The 26,855-nt window shown below is 47.4% G+C and overlaps 1 protein-coding gene across 1 annotated transcript; it reads left to right on the top strand.

Annotated features, from left to right (window-relative positions):
• On the top strand, positions 1-26,855 carry AHCY (adenosylhomocysteinase). Its single transcript, XM_027664044.1, has 10 exons — positions 1-124; positions 1,634-1,824; positions 4,570-4,645; positions 6,478-6,630; positions 12,293-12,405; positions 15,404-15,611; positions 16,447-16,534; positions 17,391-17,508; positions 22,663-22,857; positions 25,920-26,855. Exons 1-10 carry the CDS (start codon positions 97-99, stop codon positions 26,049-26,051), a joined length of 1,302 nt encoding a protein of 433 aa, XP_027519845.1. The 5' UTR covers positions 1-96; the 3' UTR covers positions 26,052-26,855.

Here is a 26,855-nt window from a genome sequence, read left to right as displayed (position 1 = left end):
CCCCGCCTCACGCAGGCGGCACCGCCTCTACTTAAAGCGGGCGCGGGGCCGCCTCCTTCTCCTCCTGCTGCCGCCGCCGGGCTCCGCAGCTCCACCATGTCGGACCGGCTGCCCTACAAAGTGGGTGAGTGCGAGCCCCGGGCCGGCCCCGCGCGGCTCCCCCGGGCCGGGGCGGGGAACGCGGCCTCGGCGGCCGCGGCCGGCGGGTCCTGCCCGCGGGGGAGCCGGGCCCGAGCCCCCCCTGCGCTGGGGCAGCGGCCGCGGGGAAAGGGCGGCTCGGGGGTGCCCGGAGGGGTTTCCCCCGCCGTGGTGCCGCTCTCCTGCCCCGCAGCCCCGGCCCTGCCCCGCCGCTGGAGCCCTTGGCGGGAACGGGCTTTGCTGCGAATGTGAAAGTGTTTCCCGGCCCGGGACCTGTGATTCACGTGCCCTGGAGGTTTTGGCGGGTGTTTTTGTGGAGCTGAGACTCACAAAGAACCCCGATTTTTATAAAGAATTGGATGTTCCTTGGAGGCTGATTTCAGAGAGAAGAACGTTCGTCTCTAGGGCTCAGATTCATAAATAATTTACCTTGGAGGCTCTGAACCCAAAATACTGCGGGATATTTTTTAAGCAGCCCTGGTAAAGCTGCCGAGCCCTTAAAGGGGTAAGATTCAACCTCCTCTTGATGTGTTTGTTTCCATGGTCCTTCCCTTGCCTGTTTTCAGGCAGTTTTCAGGCCCTGGTTGTTGTACAGTCAGCTCTAACACATGCGATAGCTTCAGTGGCCCCTGGCTTCATCCTGCAGCAAAATGCAATTAGCCTGTCTGTGTTAAACCCGCCAGTCTGACTCGGAGTCCAGTGCTTTAAACGGCCCCTGTTCACGAGGTAGGTGAAAGAAAAGCATCTGACCATGGCCTAAGTGGAATCTTCTGAAATCTCTGAAAGAGCAAACTGAGTAAGAGGGACAGTGGGTTGATGCACCTGGGCATTACCTGTTTGACCCCTGCGTTTTTAAAGCTGGGGTCAGACATGGTGAGTGCAGTAGCCTGTTAGCAGCCTCTCTTCATTTTTTTGCTTAATTTCTACCTTTGTAAAAAAGGATCTGTAGTAGAAAACTGGTAACTAAGGTAGTTACATGGCCTTAAAATAATTTCTGTGCATCCAAGGGAGTAGGATCTGCAGCTTTGCATTGAGGAGGAGGAAGGTTCCCCCAGGAACCAGAGCTCCTGGTGCATTCTCAGGGAGCATTCTGCCATACGGGCAGCCCCTCCCCACGTGCAGGTCATTACTGTGGAAGTCATTCTCTATAGGAAGTGCTGGACACTTGGGCAGTGTCTTTAAGTGCTTAAGGCTGTGGCTTACTGAATTAATGGGCCTCAGGATGTCTGTGCACTAGATCACAGGTGATTAATATGCTCATGCAGCATGCTTTTCCCAGAGGGGCTCTTAGCTTTGGTCTAAACTCATTTGAAAGCCTTTTACAATACTAGAAAAGGAGGGAGTGGCTGCAATAGGGTCTAGTTTTCCCCCAGCTCTGCCTCCCAGCTGTTGCTGGGTGCTCAGGTGTTGCAGCCAGTGCCTCCCCACAAGTGTGTGAACGGATCCCAAGGTCTCAGCTATTTAAACTCTGACAGCTGTCCTGCTTCTCTTGCAGCTGACATCAGCCTTGCAGACTGGGGTCGCAAGGCCATCGAGATTGCAGAGAATGAGATGCCAGGGCTGATGAAGATGAGGGAGATGTACTCTGGGTCCCGGCCCCTGAAGGGCGCCCGCATCGCCGGCTGCCTCCACATGACGGTGCAGACAGCAGTGCTCATCGAGACCCTCATCGCCCTGGGGGCTGAGGTAAAGTGCTGAGCCTCCCCTTCAGCTGCTGGGTAATGCCCTGCCGGGGTCACTGCTTCTGCTTGTGTAACACCTTCGGGAATCCTGGCTGTATTTTTTGGAAGAGGCTGCAATCTCGAGTGGATGGATTATGTCTTCTGTCCTTAAGCACAAAGCTTGTTGTGTGTGCTCTGTGCACCTCTGGGGTCTGGTGCCCCCCTGAACAAGCTGCACCTCTGAGTGCCTGTTTTGGGCTGGGTGGGTGGGTGGGTGGCTGCAGCAGCTCCATCAGCCGTGTGTGCAGTGCCCCAGGCAGTGCCCACAGTGCTCCCACACAGCCCTGCTGTGCTGGGGCATGCAGTGCTGCTGCTGGCTCGAGCCACTGCCCTCACCACAGATTAGCCTGTATTAAGAACCACACTGTGCCCTGGTAAAGTCAGCAGAATTTAATGAAGCTCTCTGAGAGCTCATGCTGCCCTTGAGCTGTGCAGGAAAACAGCAGGGATGCAGTGTGGCTCAGGGATTAAGGGCTGGGGACTCATTGACTTTGATTTTGGTGCACATGTGACTCTGCACTAGTTACTCTGGTCCATGTTAAAGACAGATACTAAAGCCATTTACAGATGTGTCCCATGCCTGACTTGCTGAATGAAGTCCAGACCTCACAGCTGAGTGTTCCCTGTACAGGGATGAAGAGAGCCAGGCATCTGAGCACTGCTTGTGTGCTGAGCAGGGAGCTGGTGGAACTCTGATGGATTGTTGAATTTGTGTGTGATCTGAAATTCCTTCTTTCTGAAGTTTAGCTGCCTGAACTCAGGCTGCCCAGAGGTGCCCTATATGGGATCCCTCCCTGGGAGTGATCCAGAACTGAGCAGTGTCCATGCTGATTGAAAGGCTGGGAGAAGAGGAAGTGTCCTCTACCACCTGTGGCATTGCCTCAAAAAGAGGAGGGAGCAGTAGGTGTGGGCACTGTGCCAGGTTAGCCTTGGAAAGGTACAAGGTGCTGTGCAGGTGTTCCTCAGCCTGGTCAGAGCTGTTCTGTGGTTGCAAGTAGTGCAGTGCTGAAAGGGAGCTTTGTGGAGGTACAGTCTTGGCTTTGTTCCAGCCACTCTGTGTATGAAATTCTTGTCCTTCCACAGGATTTGAAAGAGAGCAGTAGCCACTAAAATTTGGGAAGCTCCTTGCTGCTCCTGTTGGTTGTTCTGTCCCAGCTGTGTGCTTAGTTCAGCATTGCCAAGCTGCTTTAGTCTGAGCACAACCCCAAATCAGTGTCCTATGGGGTTCATCTGAGTTGTCCAGGGAGGTGCCTGCAGGGATTTGGTTCCTCTAAGCGTGTTGTGGTTGTGCCTTTAAGGTGTGTGGTGCTGTGTTAGCTCCTTGTTGTGATGCTCTCTATTCGTTTAGGCTTTGACTTGAGTTAGGGTTCAGCCCTGGTTCATGTATTCTACCAGAACTGTGGTGCCAGGGAGGGAGGAATGAAGCTGATGAAATCATACCCTATGTAATGAGGATGTAGCTCACTGCTGTGCAGTAACCTTGTGTCGCTTTTTTGGCTGGGTTAACAAAGACAGAATAAATAATCTGTGCCTCAAGAGTGTAAGTTCTGAATTTATAATAGAAATGCATCCTCTTCATAACCAGTGGCTCCAAGCCCATCAGGTGTGCCAGTTATTCAAGGGTCTGGTGTTACAGATCTGGAAGTGCAGAGTTGAAGTGGCCTGTGTCTGTATCAAGCTTGAAGTGTAACAATATATAGGTATTCTGTATACTTTGAATGTCCTGATGCTTCCTGATGTCATCTGTATTGATATGGGGGGAGCTTGTAAAAACCCAGGTGAGGAGATGCAGTGCTTAAGGTCATGGTTTCAGTTTTCCTGTGCTCTTTCCCAGTGTGTTTTCACTGGTGGGTGTTGGTTGTGTAGGCTCAGGTGAGGTGGGTCCTACTGCAGCCCTTACTTTGAAATGTCATTGCTTGATGAGATGGGGTGTGTATCTGCAAACAGGCTGAAGGACTGTGCCTTATTGCCCCCTCTCCTCGAGGTCTTCAGCCAATGAACATGAAATACCTGCCAGTCAGCCCTGTGGGGAGCAGAGTGGGAAGTGTCTGTGGCTCTGGGATGTGGTGGTTGGAGCTGCAGTAAGTGTGCAGATCCTTTTCAGTGCAATTCAGCAGCATGCTGTTGCTTTTCCAGGTGCCTGAGCCTAGTTATGAAATCTGTGGAATACACTTAGCTCAGCTGGAAAAGCTTCCATGACTGGAGCACAGAGTGGGAGGTGGGTGAGCATAACCTTGGAGAATGCCTGTTGATTGAGTGTAGTGTTTCAGCTGCATTTCTGACTGTTGTCAGTGCCAGCAGGTGTGTTGCTGCATGTCCGTATTCCTCAGTGGACACTTGCTATGGGGCTGTTCTGAAAATCTGACCTTTAGTGACCAAAACTTTCCAAACCCACCTGCTGTGCACTCCTGAAGATCTATAGCTGAAGTATGTATGCTCTGGCTGTCTGGGAGAAGCACTCATGAGCAAGGAGATGGCTGAATAAGTGGCACAGCTAAAGCTCCCTTACGTTCTCTCCCTAAGTGACATTATTTTCCCTGGCTTAGTCACACACTTAGTTTTCACCTTAATTTCGCAGAGCTACTGAGAAGGGCAGGAATCTGCACTAATTTCTTTCTGCTCTTGCTCCCTTTCTAACTCCTGTGTGTGGTAGAGAGTGCCTGATATCTCAGAACTTTGTTCAGCAAACAAAACTTGGGTTGTTTTCCAGGTACAATGGTCAAGCTGCAACATTTTCTCCACGCAGGACCACGCTGCAGCTGCTATTGCAAAAGCTGGTGTCCCTGGTAAGTTATCCATGTTCTAGTTTGGCTCTGAGTTGGGCTGTACTGCCTGTTCCTGCTAAATCCAACTGTGTACATATCAAGCTCTTCCAAACAAGCTTCAGGATAGATATAACCCATCTGAAGCATTTGGGACACTTGATTCAGGCTGTGTTGCATCAGCCTGTGCACAGCACTCCTAACAAAGGCTGTGGCAGTGCCTGCCTGTATCTTACATCTCTAAGCCTGCTCATTAAGATGATTGAATGGGCTGGTGATTAAATAAATGGATTGGTGTGTAGGTGTGTGTAGTTGGAGGTGTTTTGTGCTTTCCAGTAAGTTCTATGCTGAACAGGGGCTGGGGAAGGGAAGTGAACTGCCATATGCCCTTTACAGTGCCAGGGGCAATACCCAAGGTATTTTTAGGCTAGAGCTGGCTCAGCTGTGTTCCTGCCTGGTATCTCTGAAGTGATGTATCAGGATGCTGCTGTCTTGTTACTGTCACCTTCCAATGAAGAGCAGTTCCTCAGGGTTCAGTATAAATACATTAAGCTGTCTGCTGTGTTGCTCAGCTTAAGGACATGAAATCCTCCTGGCTGTGTGCTGGGAACTGCAATACCTGAGCCCAGGTGTTGGCAGAGGCTAAATCTGATTTCTGGCAGCCTGGTTCTCTGCTTTGGGAGGTGTCTCTCATTTCTGTTATAATTAACTATTGCCACAAGTCTTTCCTCCTCTGTGGTGCATTCTAAGGCAACAAAGTGGTCCCTTCATCAGCTCCCTTGGCATTGCCAGCTTCAGGCATTGCCTCTGCCTGCCTCTGGCATGGGATGTCAAAGGGCCAGGGAGCACTCTCTAGGTGTTAGGTTATTGTTTTCCTCACTGCTCTCAAAACCCAGAACTCCACTGAAGAGCCCTTTACAGGTGGAGTGTTTGTCTGAGTGTTTGACCTCTGCCCTTGGTGTCCTGATTTTGTGGAACTTGCTCTTTTTGTTAATATTGCACTTCACATCCTGAATTTGAGGCCTTGGAGGAATGCTGGTCCTTTGGATACAATATGAGATGATGATGCACATTTCTTTAGAAAGGGCAGTTGCATGATTGGCTCTTCATGGCTCAAGGTTAGTTTTCTGTGTAAAAAGTGAAAACATGATGACTTAGCCAAATGTTGAGGGGTGTAAGTAATGTGCCTAATATATGTTTGAGTGGTTGAGTGCCACTGAGGGTCAAGTATAGCATGAAGCCAGTACAAATGCCTGGAAAGACAAATCCTGCTAGACACAACATGCCAGTGGCTGCAGCACCTTGCTGGGGCTGGATGTGCAGAGCAGATGAGGCACCTCAGCTTGGATTTTAGTGCTGTGCTACAGAATAGAATTTAAACTCAAAGTTGCTGAAGAGTTTATATTCTGCTGCTCAGCTCATGCTGTAGTCTGGTCCCTTTTTTCAGCTGTGCTAGAAACTGCTGTAGTTGTGTTTTCATTTGTCTGTACCAATATGTCCAGTGGCTATTTCTAATTCCTGGTAGTGTAGGATGTATTAGAGGAGCCAGTGAGGTGTTGTGGATGTGAGTCTGCTTTAGTGTACTTTGCCTTCTCTCTCTTAACCTGGAAGAAGAATGAGAGCAATGAAGTCTCAAAATTTTGACCATGTTTGTGTCCTGGAACAAGAGGCAAAGTGATTTAATCTTTGCTCATTCTGGGATCTTTTTTTCAGTACAAATGTCTTTTCTAGCCTGCAGGCACAGATAATCATCTATCTGTTGGCTGCTACTGAGAGCTGCTGATGAAATGTTTCTTTGGCTGCTTCACTACATGCTGAGTAAGAAACTGGCTAATGGTGTGTTTGTTCCCATGTAGTGTTTGCCTGGAAAGGGGAGACTGACGAGGAATATTTGTGGTGCATCGAGCAGACCCTGTATTTCAAGGATGGGCAGCCCCTCAACATGATCCTGGATGATGGTGGAGATCTTACCAACCTGGTTCATACCAAGTACCCACAACTCCTGAAAGGTGATTGTGTTTTGTTTTGCCAGGGACAGCTCTGCCTGGGAGGCTGTCTGGGAGTGTTTCTGTAGGAATTCCCTGCTGGTGGAAAAGGGGTGGGGGAAGAGGGACAGGCCTGTGCAAACAGGCTGGGAAAATTGCTTACAGCCCAAGACCAGAATCTCTTACCTGCAGGAGCTGTTTCCATCTCTGCTCTGTAGTACATAAGGTCCAGTGACCTGTCCTGGCCATCCTTCACAGTGCCCATTGCCTGAGACTGACCAGTGGTTCTGCTGTCTTGCCGAAAGCTTCCTGGAAAAGGGCTGCATTCTATGAATGCTCAGTGTCTGTTTGCAGTTAATATCTTTAATGCATTTCTTCCCCTTCCTCTTGGTGCAGCTCTGGATTAAGTCATGACAACCTGTAGCCTTTTTAGAAAGGGAACAGTTTTCTGCCTTAAATACTGTAAGGCATTAATTCACCCAGTTTGACAGTGAAGATGCTGGTGGAGCCAGGGTTGGGACTCTTGCTTTGACTTTCCTTCAGTGCAAGTTAGTAAAACTGAGAACAGGCTGTTGTTGCTAGAACATGTTTATGCAAAAGATTTATGTGAAGGGAATTTGTCATGACCAGGCTGATCTGTGCCTGGCAAGTGTGACAGGCTCTCCTTAGCCCAGTGTCCTTCCCCTGTGTTGCAGCAAGCCATGGATGCCCAGTGTTGCTAAAGGCATCTGGGAGTGAAGAAAACTGGGTGGTGATACAGTGGGGTGTGCTCATGTTCTTGTCTGTAGAGCTGAGGTTGCTGTAGAAGCCCCCTGGGTCAGCTCTTCTCTGACTCTTACTCTGCTTTAGGAGGAAGATGTGGGGAAAGAATCTGAAGGGGGCAGGCTGTGGGTAGGGCTGTGTGAGAGGAGTCTGAGGCTCTGCTCCCCATCCATGTGCTCGTGGGGGTAGGAACACCAGGAAGAGGGGAAACTTTCCCTCTGACAGGCCTCACTTTCTCCTTCATCCTCAGCCTGATGCCACTTCTAATCCAACAGTCAGCATCTTTGTGTTATTTAGACTTTAATGAGAGGTTTTCATTGGTTTTTGCTCAACCATGCTGGGCTCCTCTCTCTTCCATTGAAACTCTTGTGCTTCCTGGGTTTCCCCTGTCTGATGTTCATGACCTCTTGCTTTTCTGATGTTTTTGATGCCACAGAATACCACAACTGATCATGCCTCTCTGTCTTCCTGGCACTGTAAGAGACCAAAAAAGGCATTTTCTATGTTCCCACTCTGTTTTGCAGAGTTGTTTCCCTGCTATGCCCATGTAGTGCCTCTGTTGGTGTCTCTGTTCCCAGGGGTCCTTGAGCTGAGCTGCTTTCACACTTCCAACCCTCTTACTTTTTGCTTCTTTCTCCCCTCCAGCCCTCTGCTCCTTTGTGCTTGTCTTTGTGCTCCTGGTGTGGAAGGGACCAGCATAATACAGTGTAGTAGGGCAATGGCTGCTGAACTGTCTCATGTCTTGGCATCCATCTCTATCTACCTCTGATAAAAACATCCCTACTGCCTGGGTTTACTTCCTAAATTCATAGGAATGGCTCTTCCTCTGGGTTTTCAAAGAGTGGAGGCAGGATGTCATACCAGTCAACATTTCCCTTACCAAAGTGTGTGGCCATCTGCACTGGCTGTAGTTAAAAAGCCTCCTTGCAGCAGTTCAGTAAGTTAAGACTGATCTCTGTAGAGGGTGACAGACTAGATCTGTTTTACCTACCAGTCCATTGCTCCTTGGAAACAGCAAAACTTCCAGAATGGGACCCACTGAGTAGAGTCTTGATCTCATTTATCTGAGCTCTGTCCTGAGCCCTCTGCTGCAAAGTCTGCTTAAATGGAGCTGTGTAGCATCCATTTTTATGTATCTTGAAGATGATAGAGGCTAATATATCCTAAGGGCTTGTGGGGATATTTGACCTCTTTGGTGAGAGGTAGAACAAGAGTAACATCAGCAGAGTATGTACAGTGTGTGTCAAGTGTGTTGATTGTGAGCACAGGAGACATTTGGGAATGAGGCAGCTCAAAGTGCTGTTTAAAGGCTGTAAAAATTTTCTGGGCTAATTTCAGAGGGAATTGTCTTCTGTGCTTCAGCTGCTTCTAATTTAAATAGTTGAGTCCTAGTGTGCAAATAACAGTTGCAAGTAGGCCTCCTTCAGCAAGGAGATGTGTTAAATACCTGTGGAGCTGCTCAGCAAGCATCCCCTGTCCTTAGTGGTGCCTGCTGTTAGAGGGCAGAATGGCCTCTTTACCCCTGGCTTATTCCATTCAACTAAATTCCCTTAAAAGCAAGATAAATAAAGGTGGGAAGGGAGAAAACTAACACTGAACAAAGCAAAAAGTCATGTGAGCTTTTGCAAGGGAGGTCTCTGGCATCTGTGCAAAAGTCCACTGTTGAGAAAGGATGGAGAAGACTGGATCATTTGTGATCCAGTGATTCACGTTTGCTCATTTCTTAGGTGAGAAGTACAGGGCAGCAAAGCGGGTCTGGGTGTTTAGCAAGGCCTTTCCAATTTAGTCCAACCTTTTCCTTGCTGAATGCCCTTCTTTGTTCCCCAGTCACTTGAATCCCTCAGGCTTTGAGCATGAGAGGTGTAGGCAGCACTCGGAGCAGCTGCAGAGTGGTTTAGAGCAGCTATAAATGTCACCTGGGTGACAGGTGGCTTTCAGAGAGGGGAAGCTGCTGGCATACAAGATGGGAGGTTTGCTTAGTGCTACTTAAAGGTAGTGTGCTAAGCTCAGGAATGTCATCTGGAGAGCTCTGGAAGGATGAAGAGTGTGTCTTCCAGCTGCCAGACTAGAAGAGAGAAGGCAGGTCTGAACTGGAGGTTCCCACAGGTTTCCTTCATGAGGGGATGGATGTACTTAATCCAGGCAGTTGCACTAGAACATTGATGCTTTTAGGAGGCTTACTACAGATGCTCCATTTCACTGTGCATGAGGCAATGTTCTTTAAACTGTCCTCTCCCCTCCAAGGAAGCTCTGAATATGCCAAAACCTGGATGCATTCCCTGGGCAGGTGACCAGCAGGGGAGTGGGGTTGTCTGGGGCTCTGTGGTGAGACACTGGTTGGGGATCAGTTGGCCTCATCACAGAATGGTGTGGGTTGGGAGGGACCTTTAAAAGGCCATCTTGTCCACCCCCCCTGCAATGTGCAGGGACACCTTCAGCTCACGTTGCTCAGCTCCCCTTGAATGGTCCCAGGGATGGGGCATCCACCAACTCTGTGAGCAACCTGTGCCAGTGCCTCATCACCCTCATTGTAAAAAAAATCCCAAAACATCTGCCCTGTATCTAGTCTGAATCAATCCTCCTTCAGTTTAAAACCACTCCCCCTTGTCCTGTTGCAACAGGCCCTGCTAAACAGTCTGTCCCCATTTTACAAGCCCACTTCAAGTACTGAAAGCCTGTGGTGTCACCTCGCTGGAGTCGTCTTCTTCTCCAGGCAAATCAAGCTCTTCCCTTCTAGTGGCATTGGTCTCTTTTCCTTTCTGTGCCATGGAGTGCTGGTGCCTCTGCCTGCTGGGCTGGGGAGCCATGTGGAGGTCTCATGGCTCCCTCTCAGGCTCCACTGAGGCATCTGTCCAAAATCTGGTGTGAAAACCACGTTGAATTGCACTCAGAGGCTTGGCCCAAAGGTGCTCTTGGTTTGTGTTGCTCCCCTGGGCTCGGACCAGCTCACAGCTGGATTTTTTTTTTTTAAACAGAGGGGGGTGGGTTTGTACCAGACTCAGCAGCTGTGTGTGACTGCCCTGGGAGAGGGTGTTGTGCTGGGGGGCTGTGGAGGCACCGCTGGGCTGGGACTGGGGAGGGGCAGTGGAGGGCACTGCTGTGCTGGAGATCAGGGACTGAGATAAACTTGGGATTCCCCTTCCCTCCCTTTTGCCCTGCTGCCCCTTACTGGGGGTGCCCTGGGCTCTTGGCAGCTGTTGCCATCTATGACTGTTCCAGCCAAGCAGATGAATCCCAAAGGGTTGGGGCAAAGCACCCTTCCTGCCTTCCCCTTCCCCCTGCCTTCTCCTGGCTGGGAGGCACAGCACCCCTGGGTGCTGGAGGGTGCAGAGGTTTGTGGCTCAGAAACACATCCTCTGGCCTTCCTTGCAAACCTGTGGTGTTCTTGCAGGGTCCTCAAGGAGCCTCCTGGAGCCTGCAGGCCCCTGGGCTGGCTGACTTCTTTATCCTCTGGGGGCAAAACCAACTGCCCAGCTGGAGGGGCCCATCACAAAATCCTTTAGGTTGGAAAAGACCTTTAAGATTGAGTCCAGCTGTTCCCCCAGCACTGCCAAGCCCAGTGCTAACCCATGTCCCCAAGTGCCACATCCACATGTGATCTTGCTGCCTTTGTCCCTGCCTTGGGGCTGTGCTGGTGCTGTTGCTCCCAGCAGTGATGGCTGTTCTTGTGCTGTTCAGAGAGGGGATTGTCCAGTCACCCTGTCCTATAAATTTCTCGTGGGTCTTGGTGGGTGGGGAGGTGGTGACACTGGGACACTTCTCCTCTGTGCCCAGAATTAACAAACTACATTAATAATTCTGGGGGATTTTGCTGGGGGGTTGTTGTTAGTTCCCTCTCTAAAGTGATATTGGCTGTTGAGGTGTGTGGGCTGGGCTGTGGGCAAGGAGCTCTGCCAGTGCTGCTGCCTAGTGGTCTCAGGCAAGTCCTTTGGCTTCCCTGCTGTTACTTGTGACATTTAAAGGGTAGTACTCACCTTTTTGAAGTACTAGGAGGGCTGTGGATAGAGCGTGGATGAAAAAAAGATGAGTGTAGGAACTGTGAGTAATTACGTGTTATATAGTGAGGGAGACAAATTAAGAAAAATGACATGAAAAGGGACAATGTTTGTGTCTGTCCATGTGCACTCACATGACATAGCCTGGGCTGTCACCTGCTTCACCAGTTAAAAGGACATGACTAGAACAGTTCATGAATGTTGTTTATTTCTTAGAGTTTTTCTATCGAAATGGCTGTAAAATTATTTTCCTGATGAGCATCCTGTCAGTCTTATTCCATGAGGTCAGTGGGAGACGTTGCTTGCCTGGAGGGGGCAGTGTCTCCTCTGCAGAGATTCCTGGTATGGGTAGAACTTCTTATTCATAGGTTTCATAGCTCCTCTTTTCTTGTGAATCTCAGTCAGCTCCAGATTAGTGAGTATCCAGATTTGGGGGGTGTTGACTGTTTAAGCAGAGCTGAAGGAGATTACAACAGGAGGATTGGGAAGGGTGAGCTGTGTATTTACATTTTTTTTTTCCCCAATTGATCCAAGTGCTTTAGTTTTAAGTGTGGTTGTCTGGGTATCATCTCCTTTCAAGCCACTTTCTAGAATGGACTATGCTGGAAAAACATCACTGAGGTGAATATCTTGTCCTTTTTTGCAGAGGATTATTTTGTGAGGAAAATAGATTAGAGTGGGGAATCTTTCTGGTTCCTTGATCAAGAGCTGGTCCCTTTCTTTTTTTCCAAAGAGTATTTTGTCCTGCTGTTTTTTAATTGCCTTAAACTATTGTTTGAGGATCCAAATTAGAGTTTTCATCTCTTCCCTGCTCCCTGCCAAGGGTTTGTTTAACTTCAGGCCTCTGGAGGATGCTCCCAGCACTGGTATGTGCTGGTTTGCAGCAGCATTAACTCCAGCTAAGGTGAATCCTTTTACTCTCTCCACAGGAATCAGAGGTATTTCAGAAGAGACAACCACTGGAGTTCACAACCTGTACAAGATGAAGGCCAATGGGACCCTGAAGGTGCCAGCAATCAACGTTAACGACTCTGTCACCAAGGTGATGCAGATGGAGCCTTCTGCCCTCTTCTGCTCTCTGACCAGCTTGGGGTTGGGATGTTGTCATTCCCATGCAAGTCTTCCTTCTCATCCTGGGTTCTTCTTGACCTGGTACTGAGCAAATTCCCACCATATCCTTGAAGTGAGCCCATGATGTCTCTAGTGGGACATGCCATTGTAAATGCCCCGTTTTCAGAACATCAAGGGTTCTTTTGCACAGAAGGACATTCTTCTGCTTTCTAATAATGTGAAAACCCCTTTGGGGATCGTGGCTCCTGGGGCAAGGAGCCTGTCCCCACTCTTGAATACAGAATTACAGAATGAATTAGGTTGGAAAAGACCTTTGAGATCATCAAGTCCAGCCTATGACCCAACACCACCTTGTCAGCTAGACCATGGCACTGAGTGCCATGTCCAGTCTTTCCTTAAACACCTCTGGAGACAGTGACTCCACCCCCTCCCTGGGCAACCCATTCCAATGTCAGGTACCAGCTGGAAAAGAGAGTGTGACCTGCATGAGCTTGTGGCTGGTACAGGTTGGTTGCTCAGCCTCTGGCTGATCTCTGTGAGCAGCAGTTCCAAGGACAGGGCAGGAGGTGTTTATCCCTTGCTTAGCTTTGTTACTGCTCCCCAGGATAAATCCTGGTGAATCCGGGATGAGGTGGAGTGGTGTTTAAAGGGTGCTGGTGCTTTTTGGCTGCAGGTGAATTACAGTGGGAATTTCAGGTGTATTTGAGGTTTGTGCATCTCGATGGTTTTCAATCCAGTTGCTGAATCTATTTTGAATTCTGACGTGAACATTTCCTGTTGGGCCTGGCACTTCTCATGGGCTGCTTGGCTTGTCTTCCCTGCAGTGCTGTCTGGAGAGCATCTCCTTTCTGCTCACTAAGATGCATCCAACACTTTTATTTCCTAGCTAGTGGGCTGGAATCCAGTTGATCTTGGAAGAAGCTTGTTTCTTTGACATCCTTTTCGCCTAGATTTGTGCCTCTTGCATAATAACTACTAATGCTGTTTAGTAGATTTGGAAATCCAGATGTTCCTATAAAAACCTGTTGAGTGGATTTGGGTTGAGCTCACTTTATTTCAGTGCCAAAAAAGTGCTTATTTTCAAGTACTGTTTGGTGTTTATATCATACAAGATTTGTACTAACCACAGTTGCAGACCTCTGGGAGGATGTGCAACTGAGCTGACATTCTGCTCTCCCAGTTTTTGGCAGTTGGTGCCAGGTTCCTGTGCTAGTATTTGGAGAGAGAAGGCAGGCAGCAGCCAGTTCTGTTCCTCCCTTCTGCCACTCAAATGTATTTTTGGGGGGGACAGATGTCTGCATCCAGCATGGGAATGCATGGACACCTGGAAGGCTTGGATTGCAGTCAGTGATGAGGAATCGGATCTGACCATGCTGTTTCCCTCCATAAGAAGGTTTATACTACAAGGAAAATCTGATAGGGGAGTGGGAAAGAAAATTGCCAGCTGGCACTAGCTCTGGAGTTTGAAGGATGAGTAACACAGATTTTCTGAAATATTAATGGCAGATGTGCCAGTGATAAAACTTAGAGACACTGAGTCAGGAACTTCTGGATCTGAGGTATAAGTTGTTTTGCACTAGTCCTTGACCAGCTGCTGAGGCTGGGAGTGACCTGCTGCTGTTCCTTGCTCAGATAACACATTGGAGGAGGAGCAGCAATGGTTTTAAATGTGGAGTTTGCATTTATTTTTTATTACAAAGACTTTACAGTTGTAAGCTGTAGACGGAAAACCAAACTGTAGCATCACCTGATGTGGCACCAGCTGCAAGGGGGGTCCCATTTGATAGAGCAGTGCCCCTGCTCACAGAGAGCCTCAGAATGGTTGGGGTTGGAAGGGACTTTAAAGATCATTTTGTTCCAACCCTCTGCCATGGACAGGGACACCTTCCACGAGACCAGGTTGCTACCTCTAGGTATTTAATCTTAAGATTGCCTATAGCAGACAGTGTTAAGTAAAAAGGATTGGTGCCTTAAGGCTGTAGAAGGCCCAGGCAGGTTTTGAACCAGAATTTTCCTGTGAATGGTGAACATTAGTAGCCAGAATTTTAAAAATTCTTGGCTTCTGTAACTCTCCAGATAATGAAATCTTTTTGTACAACTCCTCCTCCTGGTCAAAACAAAAGGCCCAAGGAGAAGGAACATCACAAAAATAGTACAGCAATGTGTGTTTCTAGGTTTAGGAAGGTGTTCAAGTGGTGAAGCAGTGTTTGACATCTGACTTAGCAGGGCAATTTTAATATGAGGGTCTGGCTGTTAATCTCCTGTGACAGTGTTGCAGCAGGAGGATGTTGTGTGATGGGGCATTAGGAGATGCAATCCAGGGGTTCCTGATTGCAGTGACCAGTATTGTGAATGGATACTTGCTGGATTTTCCTAAATCTGAGCAATAGTGAGGCCTTGACAGTGTTCTTTGTCAGCTCTTCACAGGGGAAGATGTAATTTTGGTCTTCTTGGGCTGCAGGAACCCGTTTCTTGTGATTTATGTGGGCAGCTTGCTACTCTGCAGGGTGCATTCTTGCAAAGATGAGGTGATCTGCTGGTGTGTTTTGCCTACCTGTGGCACTTGGTTCAGTTCACTGTCTGATAAACAGCAGCAGAGAACTGGTGAACATGTGGTTGGGGCACTCAGACCTACCTCTGTGTACAAGAATTGCTTGTGCTTTTACTTGATAAATTTGGGTTACCAGTTACAAGTTTCTAACACGTCCAGACCCTGCTCAGTAGACAGGATGTATTTGTGAAATCCTTTTTACCAGGGACGTGTCAAAGCCTGTGTCTGGTATAACTCCATAGATTGAAACTGGATAAATAAAACTGTCAAACCAGGTTGCCTTCTTCCCATCCCTCATGGTGGTTAAAATATTTAGCTGACTCTCAACCTCCTTGCACATAAGTCCATTTTCTTTCTGTAAGGAAATTTCACTTGAGTACCTGATCTGTTCTGAAACTGCTCCTTTTTCTTCCTCCAGAGCAAGTTTGACAACCTTTATGGCTGCAGAGAGTCCCTCATCGATGGCATCAAGCGTGCTACAGATGTGATGATTGCTGGCAAGGTGGCAGTGGTGGCAGGTTATGGGGACGTGGGCAAGGGCTGTGCCCAGGCCCTGCGGAGCTTCGGGGCCAGAGTCATCATCACCGAGATCGACCCCATCAACGCCCTCCAGGCAGCCATGGAAGGTGAGGGCTGCAGGAGGGCAGGAATCAGGGCATCTGGTGGGCATCTCTGCCTGTGGAGCAATAAATGAGGGTCGGCCGAGAAGGCTTCGGCCCTGCCTCTACTGAGGTAGAGCTGAATCCATTCTGAGTGTAGGAATTCTTTCCTGGCAGTTAAGGGAGGAGTTTATTACTAGAGGCCTTGGAGATGTGTTTGGAGTTAAGGATTCAGACCATAGTGGGGTAAGGCCCCATTTCATAATACTCTAAGCCTGGTTTTGAGGGGGTTTATTATCCTCAGTTTGGGCAGCTCCAGTGTCCAGTGTGGGATTAGACTTTGCTGGAATATCTCCACATTAAAGCACCAGGCCTTCCCCTCAGTAGATGTTTGTGGAGGGCAATGCCACGCTCCCTGCCTTTCCAGCTGTGCTCGTGGCATACTCTGGAAGCTGTGCTCCTTCACTTCTGTGGATGCCTCATGTAACTGGCCTTCTTAGTACAGTTTATCCCATTTCTGTTCATACCTGAGCAGAACCTGCAGGTGCTGTGGGTCCTCTGCAAACTTCACCCCTGAATCCAGTCTGTGTGCTGTGCCAGATATCAGCCCTGTGGACATAAGAGGCTGAATGTATAGTTCTGCAGGTTAGAAAAGGTGAAGGATGGATATTTTCATGATACTTTGGTATTCAGCAAGACAAATATACCACTACTTTGCATCATCCATAGATCAGCTGTTTTTGCTCGTAAATAAGACTTTTTACTCGTTCTTTCTCTGTACTTTTGTACTTCCAGGATTGTATCCGGTACTTGTTAATAAATGCTGGTTGTTGGGTAAAGAAATAACTTTTTCTCATCTCAGGTTATGAAGTTACAACCATGGAGGAGGCCTGCAAAGAGGGCAACATCTTTGTCACCACCACAGGCTGCACTGACATTGTGCAGGGCAGGTATGGTCAAACCACTTGCTTTGGTGAAAGCATACCTGTGCAGTTAGATTTGAGTTTTTTTTTAATATAATCATAACATGTCAGCAGTATGGTGAGGGTGAGCACACAGTCTCATTTTTGGACATCAGAATTTAGCATGAATTTAGTGAGAAATTGGGCCTTTGGTCTTTCAGTTCTGTTGGATGTTGCACCACTGCAATTGTTCCTGTCTTATGGCAGGAGAAACAAGAGGGATAGATAGAGACTTTTGGAGAATGAGAACATCAGGGCTAAATTCTATGTTAGGTCAGATAAATGTGAACAGAAGAGGAGGCAGGTACAGGTTGAAAGTAGTTCCATCTGTGAGTACACATAACCTTGAAACCATCCTGTTCTCAATGAACTGCTCTACAGTGTTTTGTTACTGCTTCTTAAATCTCAATTTATAGCCCCAACTCCACACAAACTCCTTCCTTTCTTTGCCATGGGGATTGAATATGTAATGGAAGATCAGATTAGGTGGGAGGAGATAAGGCCATTAGTCCCTAGAGATGAAAAACTGCTGGAAACCTCAAAGTCATGGAGAAAATGAGTTATTCTGAGAATAACTGCAGGTATTTGTTTTGACCAACTAAACACAATAGTATTATTTTCCATACTGGGGTAAATATAAGTTATTACATCCTTGGGAAGTGTCCTTCCCTAGAAGCTTGAGGGTTTTTTCCAATAGACTTCCCAGACCCACACATTATGAGAGTCAAATGCAGTCAGTGATCCAGGCACTGAGCAGAGCTATGGACCAGAGCATCTGCTGCTGCTGGAGGAGGACGATGTGTTTTTTGTGTTAACTTCTGATACAACTGTTTTTCTTTTGCAGGCACTTTGAGCAGATGAAGGATGATGCCATAGTGTGTAATATTGGCCATTTTGATGTGGAAGTTGATGCAAAGTGGCTGAATGACAATGCAGTGGAGGCAGTGAATGTTAAACCTCAGGTGAGACAGTCCTTGCCAACCTCTTCTCCTAGAAAGGAGCAGTAGCTGCTCGGTGTCTGGTTCCATCCAGTGCCCAAATGTTCAGGGTGGTCTCTGGGGAAAGGTGCCTGCTGTGGATGCAGCTCCTACTGCATCCACGTGCTCCTACTTCCTTGGCAGAAGGAACCAAGCCCTGAGTGGTGATTGTGTAGACAATTAATGGAAATGAGGGAAGTGAGCTTTGATGTTTGGGGAGTGGTGAGGAGGTATGCACATGTGCTTGCTTTGATAGCCCTGAGCTCAGCTTCAGAAAGCCAGTTAGGTGATGAATGCAGAGCAGACCATCAGAGACCCTATAAAAGCTTAGAACTGGTTGCCCTGTGGCTAATCTGACTTTCCTCTTGGGAAACTGCTTGCTCGAGTACTGCTGTGCACCAGAACAGTCTTGGTCCTGAGGGGATGTCCTTTGGGATTGTGTCAAGGTTCGAAAATATTCACACCTCTTTGTTTTCAAAGCATTTTTTTTTTACTTTGGCATTCAAGCCTCTGGAAAGCTTTTCTGGAGCTCTGCCAGACTCAGACTTCTCTTCTGGACTCAGTGACTTCATTTTGGAAACCCGTGCAGCCCAGACTGTGTGGGCAGAGCAGGGGAGATGTTTTATCCTTGCTCAGCTGGCATTCCCACCATGTGTTTACTTTAAACTATGACTGTAGCTACACAAGGAAAACAGGGAGATAAAAATTTCAGCTTTCCAACTGTGTGTCCTAAAGCAGAGAAAAACTAAACTAGATCAAAACTATTTTGTAACACCAGCATTGAGGAGAGACCATCACGTAAAGCAAACCAGGCTTTACCTGACTTGGCATGGGACTTGTGGTGACCTTTTGAAGAGTCATTGTGCTTGCTGATAGCAGGATTGTGGGACAGGTTTTCTACTTTTTAAAAGCCCACACCCAAACTTACCTCTTAGATCTCAATCTGCCCTTCCAGTTTTCTTAACTCCCCTGTGGCTTTTTAGCCACCTACATCAGACTCTTACTAAGCAGTTCTGAGAGGCTTTTCAGTATCCTGGGACACTCTACATGCCCTCAACCAGGTCTGAAGTTACACCCTCAGGTTCTCACTGTTCAAGTTTGTTCTTGCTCATGCTCTTAGTGTGGAGCTGACTGTGCTCAGCAGCTCTTGCCACAGAGGAGCCCACAGGTGCTTTCTGGTAGCTCAAGTTGTTTTAAAACTAAAACTGGGGCTGCTTAAAGAAATAAACGTGGTTGAATGTTTAATTAGATGTTAATATGGTACCATACATGCACAGAGGCAGTGATCCCTTTTGCTTTATGTGCTCTGCATTGAGGAGCCAGTCTGTCCCCCATGGATTGGGTGCAGTGGAGTCCCAGTTATGAAAACTGTAACAAATATCTGGTTAAAAAAAATTCCCTTTCAAAAAAGATGGAATTGGGGTCGAGGTTGTCCACGAGGATTAGTGCTGAAGAAATCCTGCCCTGACCCTCTGTTCTAAACTGCTGCTGTCACAAGGAGGTGATCAGTGATGCAGAGGAGATCCCTGCTCACAGCACACAGCTCCCAGCATGCTGGGGCTACCACAAGTGTGTTTGCCTGGAATTCCTTAGTTGAGCTTTGACAAAGGTACCCCTGCCAGCCCTGGGTGGGCCATCTCTGTCTCTGTTTGATGTACAGGGAGCTGGAGCTGAGAGGATTTACTGGGGAAAATAGCACTGTACCCTTGGGCTCTGTACTTCTCCTTACTCACTGCTTCCCACTGGAGATGGGATGTGCCTAGAGGTAAATCTGCTCTTCCCTGGCCATTCCACATGCTTGGAGCTGCTCTGAGGTGAGGATGGCCTGGACATGTGTACATTGCCAACCCCAGTGAAAGCTGATCCCTGGCTCAGGTTAGTTTTGACTCCTGACAGTGAATCTGGAGCACTGGTAACTGGTTTGAGTCTCCAGTTGCACTGTTGCATTTAATGCTGTATTTATTTATAATATTTAACGTTACACTGTGGTAGTGGCATCCCCCTGTGCTCCACTTTGTGTCTGGATTTCTTATCCCTAAAGACTTCAGACCTGCAAGACAAGGTGGGGAAGCACCTGCTGAGCAGGTGTTACATGAACAAGTTTTGTCAAAGAGCTTCATTATTCGGAATTTCCCTTCTCTGTGCCTGATTGCCATTTTGACTGGGCAGTTGAGCAGCAAGGGGCTAATACACATCCTAAAACCTTCCTCATTTCAGAAGGGAGGGAAAGGCAGGACTGGGAGGCAAAACGTGACTTTAGGCCCCCAAACTCTGTGCTGGAAACAAGAGGTGTTGAGTAGGAATTTGCTGCAACTGCTTCACTCTTCCAGGACGTGCTTTAACTTTGGGTTTAGAAACAGGCTCCCAGGAGGGAGGTTCTGCAGCTTCTGTCCCTCACCCTGTACATGTGTTGAGACCATTGCAATAATTGCTAGAATTGCTTTCACACTGAACTCTGGGAAAGAAAATTACTGGTTTGGCACTTAGGCCATTGCTCATTTCTCCCTTTTGTTGCTCAGATTCATTAAAGGACCACTTCCATGGTCACGTTGTCCCCAGTCTTTTGAACACCTCAGGGGGAGGTCAGTCTTCTCTTTAAAGTGTAAAATCTTGCACTTATTTTAAGGATAACACATTCCCATCAGGGTTCTGGGCGAGATATCCTATATAATGCCAAGTACTAACTCTCTAAATACTCTCATTTTTACCAAGACCTGGCAGCTGCTTTTCCATATCCTGTAGCAGAGGGGAATGTAGTACAAGAGCAAAAATCCCTCACTTCTATGGAGACATCTGTGTCTTGATTAGGGGATTAATGCTGGAGCTGAGGGTTGTTGGACTTCAGCTGCAGGTTCAGAGTAGCCAAGAACGTGTCCAGCGTGGTGGTTTCAGTACCACATGGTCTCCATTTACAAATGGTGATCTGGTGTAAGAGATGTTCAATGCTTGGGACAGAAAAAAACAACTTATTGTGCCATTTGACTCATGTTGCTTTTCAAAGGACAGTTAAGGGCTGCTCAGCTGTGTTTGGAAATTAGGGACTGACCTGTGGCACAAGCTCAACTCCAGAGGGGAGGGAAAGGTCAAGGTCAGTGAACTTTGGATCTGTAAATAAATAATTCTTGTTTCATGGAGTGGAGGGGAAGTGCAAAGCAACCAGAAAGTCCAGAGCAAGCTAAATGCTGATGGGGAAAAGGAGAAAGCGTTTGAATAAACAAGGAGAGGAACTTACTGCTTGGATAACTTCAGTTCTACTTCTGTAGCAATTTTTTGGGCTTACGAGTCAGCCTATTATATACCTGTGTGAGAGATGTGTTTCCACAGTACTGACTTGAGTCTCTTCTGGTGCCACTACCTCTGTGTAAAGGCATTAATTTGCTTTTTTTCTGTTACCCTGTGCACTGAGTGGTTCCTGTCAGAGGTTGCTGAAGGTATGTGGTCCATGCACAATCCAGCAGCTGTCCAGGGGCAAGTTGTGTGGATATTACATGGATGTAAGATTTTGACACCTTAAGCCACCCAATTCAGACTTCAAAAGTGAAATGTGACTTAACTGCTTAACTACCTTGTAGTAGTTGAATCTGTAAATATAATGTTTGGTATAGGTAATATTGTAGCTCTTCTCAGGAGTTTTAGTGTTGTTCTTCCCTCTTCATTTTGTTGATTCCTCCCAGAATCTCCTGATGGCCTTATTTTTTGGGTGGACTGAGCACTGTCACTGCTGGTCAACACTGGAGAATTAGCATCCATAATAATTGTAACTGCTCAGGGGGGATCATTCTTACCCTGCCTTGCTGTGTGCTTTTGGGCAGGATTAATTAAGACTTTTTTAGGGCTGCTGTTTGAAGTGCTTACTGCCTGCCTGTGTTGTGCTGAAATCACAATAATCTGGTATGTGAACCCAAGAAATAGAAAATAGTGCTGGGATTGAAGCATAGCTGGGGCACAGACCTGCTCTGAAGGCAAAATACCTGTTCTAAAACAACGTTTTTTTTGTTGGTTTGTTCTTGACATCTCTGCTAAAATCCTGCACAAAGATGGTTTTTCAGAAACTGGTGTTGTTACAATTAAAGCTTCATCCCATGTGGCTTCTGACTAACAGATCAGAGCTTTAAGGATAAAATTGAAAATGCTGTGTTTAGGTTAATAGTAAATAACTTTTAGTCTCTAAAGTATAAATACAGCTGTGGGGAGAGACCCTTTTAGGCATTTTGCAGCTGCTGTGCTGTGCCAGCAGAAGATAAATGGTCTGAAGCATTAGGTTTTGTCAAAAGTTGGTCTTTGATTATCTTTCAAGTATTTTCAAAGTGCTCTATTTCCAAGTGCCTGATGTGACATGAGCAATAAATACCGCTTAATACTGAATATTCTTGTGACTCATAGACTGTATTGTTGTTTCATTAATTACTTTAATATTGCAACCCCCTACAGGGTGAAAGCACGGGGGAGAAGAACTGTGAGAGGTATAAAGGAGAAGCAGAGTTAACTTCACCTTTGCAGGAGCCTGGTCTGGCCCAGACAACTGAGGCACACGTGCAGTGACATGTTTGTGTGGGACTGTCACACAGATGTGCCTCCTTAGCCCACCTGAGACCTGACTGTGTGTGCAGAGTCCTGCTGTCCCCAGGGCACCCTGGAGAGGACCATACCTTTGGTCCCCCAGGAGCAAAGGGCGGTACCAGAAGCCAGGATGGCAGTTTATTGTGTGTATTGGCCTTATGGAGGTGGAGGAAGGTCCAGGGAACCTCCAGCAGGGTGAGGACTCTGCCTCTTCCCCTGGCTGAAATTCAGAGGCTCTGGACTGCTGCATGCAGGTCTTCCTTCTGCCCTGTGTCTCCACCCCAGCTGGCACCACTGGGCACATCTGAACTGGGTTTTACAACTGACTGGGGCAACACAATGTGGAAAAGCCAGAAGACTTGGATAGCTGGTTAAATACGAAGCCGATGCCAAAACTGACGTGCTGGGAAGTCCAGGAGAGCTCCAGGCTTTGCCAACACTGCCTGGAACCGAGGGAGGGGATGTCCCAGTTGTAATTAAAGTGTCTTGCAAGCCCAGTGCTGAGCTGTGCTGTGGGAAGGTGGCCCCCAGGCCGTGCAGGTGTCTGTGTCCTGACAGGGCTGTGCTGTCCCTCTGCAGGTGGATCGATACACGCTGAGGAACGGCCGGCACATCATCCTGCTGGCCGAGGGCCGCCTGGTCAACCTGGGCTGTGCCATGGGCCACCCCAGCTTCGTCATGAGCAACTCCTTCACCAACCAGGTGCTGGCACAGATCGAGCTGTGGACACACAGTGACAAATACGCTGTTGGGGTCCACTTCCTGCCAAAGAAGGTGAGTTGGAACAGCCAGAGGTGCTTGCGAGGAAGCCAAATTCAGATGTGGTCGTTCAGACATGTCTTGTTTGTGCTTGAGTCTGATTTTCTGCTGAATGTTGTTGTTGCAAGGAGCTTAACAGAAGATGCTCAGAGGATGCTTTGGGCACTCTGACTCTGCAGTGGGCTGTGTTTTGGGGCTGACCTGGTGTGCAGAACTGGAACTTGCCTGACCTGTGATAGGGGCACCCAGTCACTTTTTGACTCTTCCCTGAGGTGCTGGGAAGCCCTGTCTCAGGGTACTCAGGGAGCTTCTCCCAACCAACTCGGTCCTTCTGATTGTTCCATCTTGTTCCTTCTGCTGATTGTCAGCATTCACAGCAAGCCCTTCACATGCCTGTCCAACTGCAAAGTGTAGTGGGGCAGAGCTGAAGCTGGAGTGACACTAAATTGCTTTTGCTTGGTTGGTAGTCTGGATCCCATTTGTACCTGAGAGAGCTTATCACAGTCCGGTCCTAAAAGCTTCACAAAATATTTGTGACAGATTCCCTCATGTTTCTCTTTAAACTCCTCTCTGTATTCTTTGTTCTTGGAAAAATCTGGATCATATCATACATAACTCACAAATTCCTTTTAGAAAACTAACCTGGTTTTAATTTTCCAAAACAAGCCCGAGAATTTGAGATGGTCATGGAAAAAGATGCTAGAGTTAAGTCCCACTGCCTTTGGAGTACCACCAGGTGTGAGAGTAAATGTGAAAATACTTTCCATTTGGGAAGTAGAATTTGTATGTTTGGGCTTACTGATTAGGTGTTTGCTGAAGGACTTAAGCTTCCAAACCCATCCATTAAGGATCAAGCAAAGCATACCAGAAATGCAGTGTAGGAGTGGATCAGCAACCTGGCACATAATTTTCTTCAAAGGAACAGTTTTGTTGACAGTTCCCTTGAAAATGATAACCCAGTGTTGCTAATAAAATGTGACTTCATCCTCTTCCCAAATAACAATTTTTAGTAAGCATACTTGAGCTGGAAGGGAGAGGTGATGCCCAGAGCAGTTAAACACAAAGGTGCATGTTAGTGGAGCACATGGCAGTGATCTCCTCAGGTTCATACACTGACACAACACTCTTGACCCTCTGTGCCTCACAGAGGGCTTTGCTCAAAGAATAAAGCAGTTCCCTCATCAGAACCAACAAAGAACTTTCTCTGATAATTTTCTGGGCTAATGCCTTTCCTTTTTTGTGTAGTTGCTTTGAGGTCCAAATGTAAAACTTAAGAATTACCAAGTGCCTTACATTGCACTTTCTTTGACTGCAAGAACATTGCTTTGATCGACTCCTACAAATGTGCACATGTTTCTGCAATATGTGTTCCTGGAAATGAAGGCAAATGGTTGTTTCCATGTTCTTGGCACCAAATCTGTCCTGCTCAGCTTTGATTTTTAAGGTGAGAATGTCAGCTTACCTTCAATTAAATTTGTGTATATCTTTATCTAAGTCTCAAAGCCTCCAGGCTGAAGCAGCTGTGAAACAACTGGTCTCTGGTGCAGCTTGAAAACCTTATCTGGGAATTGTCAGCAACTCAGTTCCTTTTCAAGTGGGTGTAAACTGTCTTAAACTTGCTAGAAATATACCTATGAGAGCTTCATAAATCAGTCTACTCAATCAGACCCAATTTTTAATGCTACTTCTTTTTTCGTGGCATTCTGGCAGGATCTGCTAAGCTAAATAGTTACTTCCCTTCTAAACACAGTCCTTCCAGTTAGCTATTCTTTCTTTCATGGTTTTCCCAAATCTTAAGTGGTGGTTGGTGGATTTCATGATGGTTCCCTTCCACATTCTTCAACCACTACATCTTACATTTCTGATTTTGTCTTGCCCCCCTTTGGCTGTGCTGGTTCTCAACAGTTCTGGCAGTTCCACATTTCCCGTGAGGAGCAGGTTGAGCTGCAGTGAACTGTACTCTGAGCAGATGCAGCTTTTTACCTGGTTCACTGCAGTGGGATTACTTCAGAGTAGTGGCTTGTTACCACAGTCCCTAGGACTAGTTATTGAATCATTTAGGCCATGCTGGTTCCCACAAGCTAAAGGTTTGGCCCTTGATTGCTTTGTTGATTTACTGCCCTTCAGATACGTTGCCATCTTTCACATCTATTTAACTGGTATGGGGGAAATACCACCAACCTCTTCCATGCTGCTGGGATTTAAACTTTCATCTGTTTCCTTAGCACTGATTGTGTTTTGCAGGAATTACAAATGATCCAGCTTGTCCTCCTGTTGTAACTCAGCAGCACTTCATCCCTACTTGTGCTGTCCTTTGTACCTTTGAAGATCCTCTGTGTCTGTACATCCCCCTCTGACACAGCAGCTCCTTTGCCATCCTAGTTTTTCTGACTCTTCTACTCCTGGAGCACTTACCTGTCTTCTAACTGTACCCATTTTTCAATCTCTTGAGTTTGCACATCTACCAGACACCTGGGATAAAGAAATTTCATCAACATTTCTAACCCTGTGTCCTTCAGGCCACCTTGGCTTTATTCTTCATGAAGACAATGCCAACAGATACAAGTATTGCTGAATTAGTAATTCTGGAATGGATTTCTAATACATGTGCCCCTAAGGTGGTATATTTGGAAAGGAAATGCATTTTTTCCCAGTATTATTAATACTTTTGTAAGATGATAGTCCATGATGATACGTCCATGTGTCTTTGTAGAGGACACACAACTGGGCCTTTATTATTCTACCAAATTGCATATTCTTGTCTCTAAATAGTTGGATCTCTGTTCTTTGCTTGTTGGATGGATGTGAATGTGTGAGATTGAAATGGGCATGATTATATAAAGTTTTGTGTCTCACTTAAGCTTAATTTGATTTCCCTCTAAAGCACAGGGCTCTTGCATGTGGATGCAGTTCTGTGCTCAGAGCAGGGATGTTGGCAGGAGAACAGCTGTGTTGTTGAGTCCCCATTAGAGCTGCTGTTGTTTCCACAGACTCATTTCTCACTGTTGACCCATGAGTTTCTGGACTAATAGGACTGTGTTCCACTGATGTTCTTGTCCCTGTGTGTTGTTTTGCAGCTGGATGAAGCTGTGGCTGCTGCTCACCTGGACAAGCTGAGTGTGAAGCTGACGAAGCTGAGTGACAAACAGGCCAAATACCTGGGCTTGTCGAGGGACGGGCCCTTCAAACCAGACCACTACAGATACTGAGCAGGTGGCACTACCCAAAGACCAAAGTGCAGGGATACAACCTTCCAAAGCTCTCGTGTGTGCTGGGCATCTGAGGACAAGCCCTTTGCCATTCTCCTCTCAGTGCTGCACAACCCCTTGCCAAGGGAGCTCCAGGACCTTGGTAGTGGAGGAGGATCACTGACTCCTGCAAGTAGAATTGGTCACTTAGGGTCCTATGCACCTTTTATTGGCTTCTGAGGTCCCAGTAAGGGGAGCAGGACGGAAGATGGCTAAATGGAAATGTGCTGTCTGGTCATACGGGTGGCTGGCAGCTTTGAACAGACTCACCACTGCCGTGGGGAATGGTTCCTGCAGGCTGGTGCTCTCTGCCCTGCTGCAGTCAGATGGATCCTGTTGGGAGACTGGCGGTGTCAGACCCCTCTCCACAACTGCCCTAACTGAAGTGTTTATTGTGAAACTGGTTGTTTGGTCTCCCTCCTATAAAATCAACTTAACCTCCTACTCAGAGATTAGAGCTGGAGTTTTCTTCTGGGTTAATTTACTCTCTCCGTTTTGGTCAGAACAAAGACCCTTCTGTGCTTCTTCCATACTAACCTTGAGGAGGGTGAGGCAAGAGAGACTTTTTTAGCAACCTTCTGGTGTGTGGTGAAGGGCTGAGAAGCCTCTGAGGGGATGATTTGGTTTAGGGCCCTTGTTGGATCCTCTGCAAACGCCAGCAGCACACTGCTCCCGCCAACATGACTTTTCTGAGTTGTCATGTCTGCTGAATCATGTTTGTCACTGACTCAAAGTGCTTTTATTAAAGATCTGACTGTGGCCTGA

This window comes from Corapipo altera, unplaced genomic scaffold (assembly GCF_003945725.1).
Source record: "Corapipo altera isolate COAL_440 unplaced genomic scaffold, ASM394572v1 110, whole genome shotgun sequence".
Lineage (NCBI taxonomy): Eukaryota > Metazoa > Chordata > Aves > Passeriformes > Pipridae > Corapipo > Corapipo altera.
Note: the sequence above shows the minus strand (reverse complement) of the source record. Positions and strands in the feature narration are given on the sequence as shown.

What these genes read in the sequence shown, in the direction of transcription:
- AHCY (XM_027664044.1), top strand. Translation starts at nt 97, where the DNA reads ATGTCGGACCGGCTGCCCTACAAAGTGG. An exon ending in TCATCGCCCTGGGGGCTGAG is followed by an intron (nt 1,825 to 4,569) that starts GTAAAGTGCTGA and finishes GTTGTTTTCCAG; the next exon opens with GTACAATGGTCAAGCTGCAA. An exon ending in TTAACGACTCTGTCACCAAG is followed by an intron (nt 12,406 to 15,403) that starts GTGATGCAGATG and finishes TTCTTCCTCCAG; the next exon opens with AGCAAGTTTGACAACCTTTA.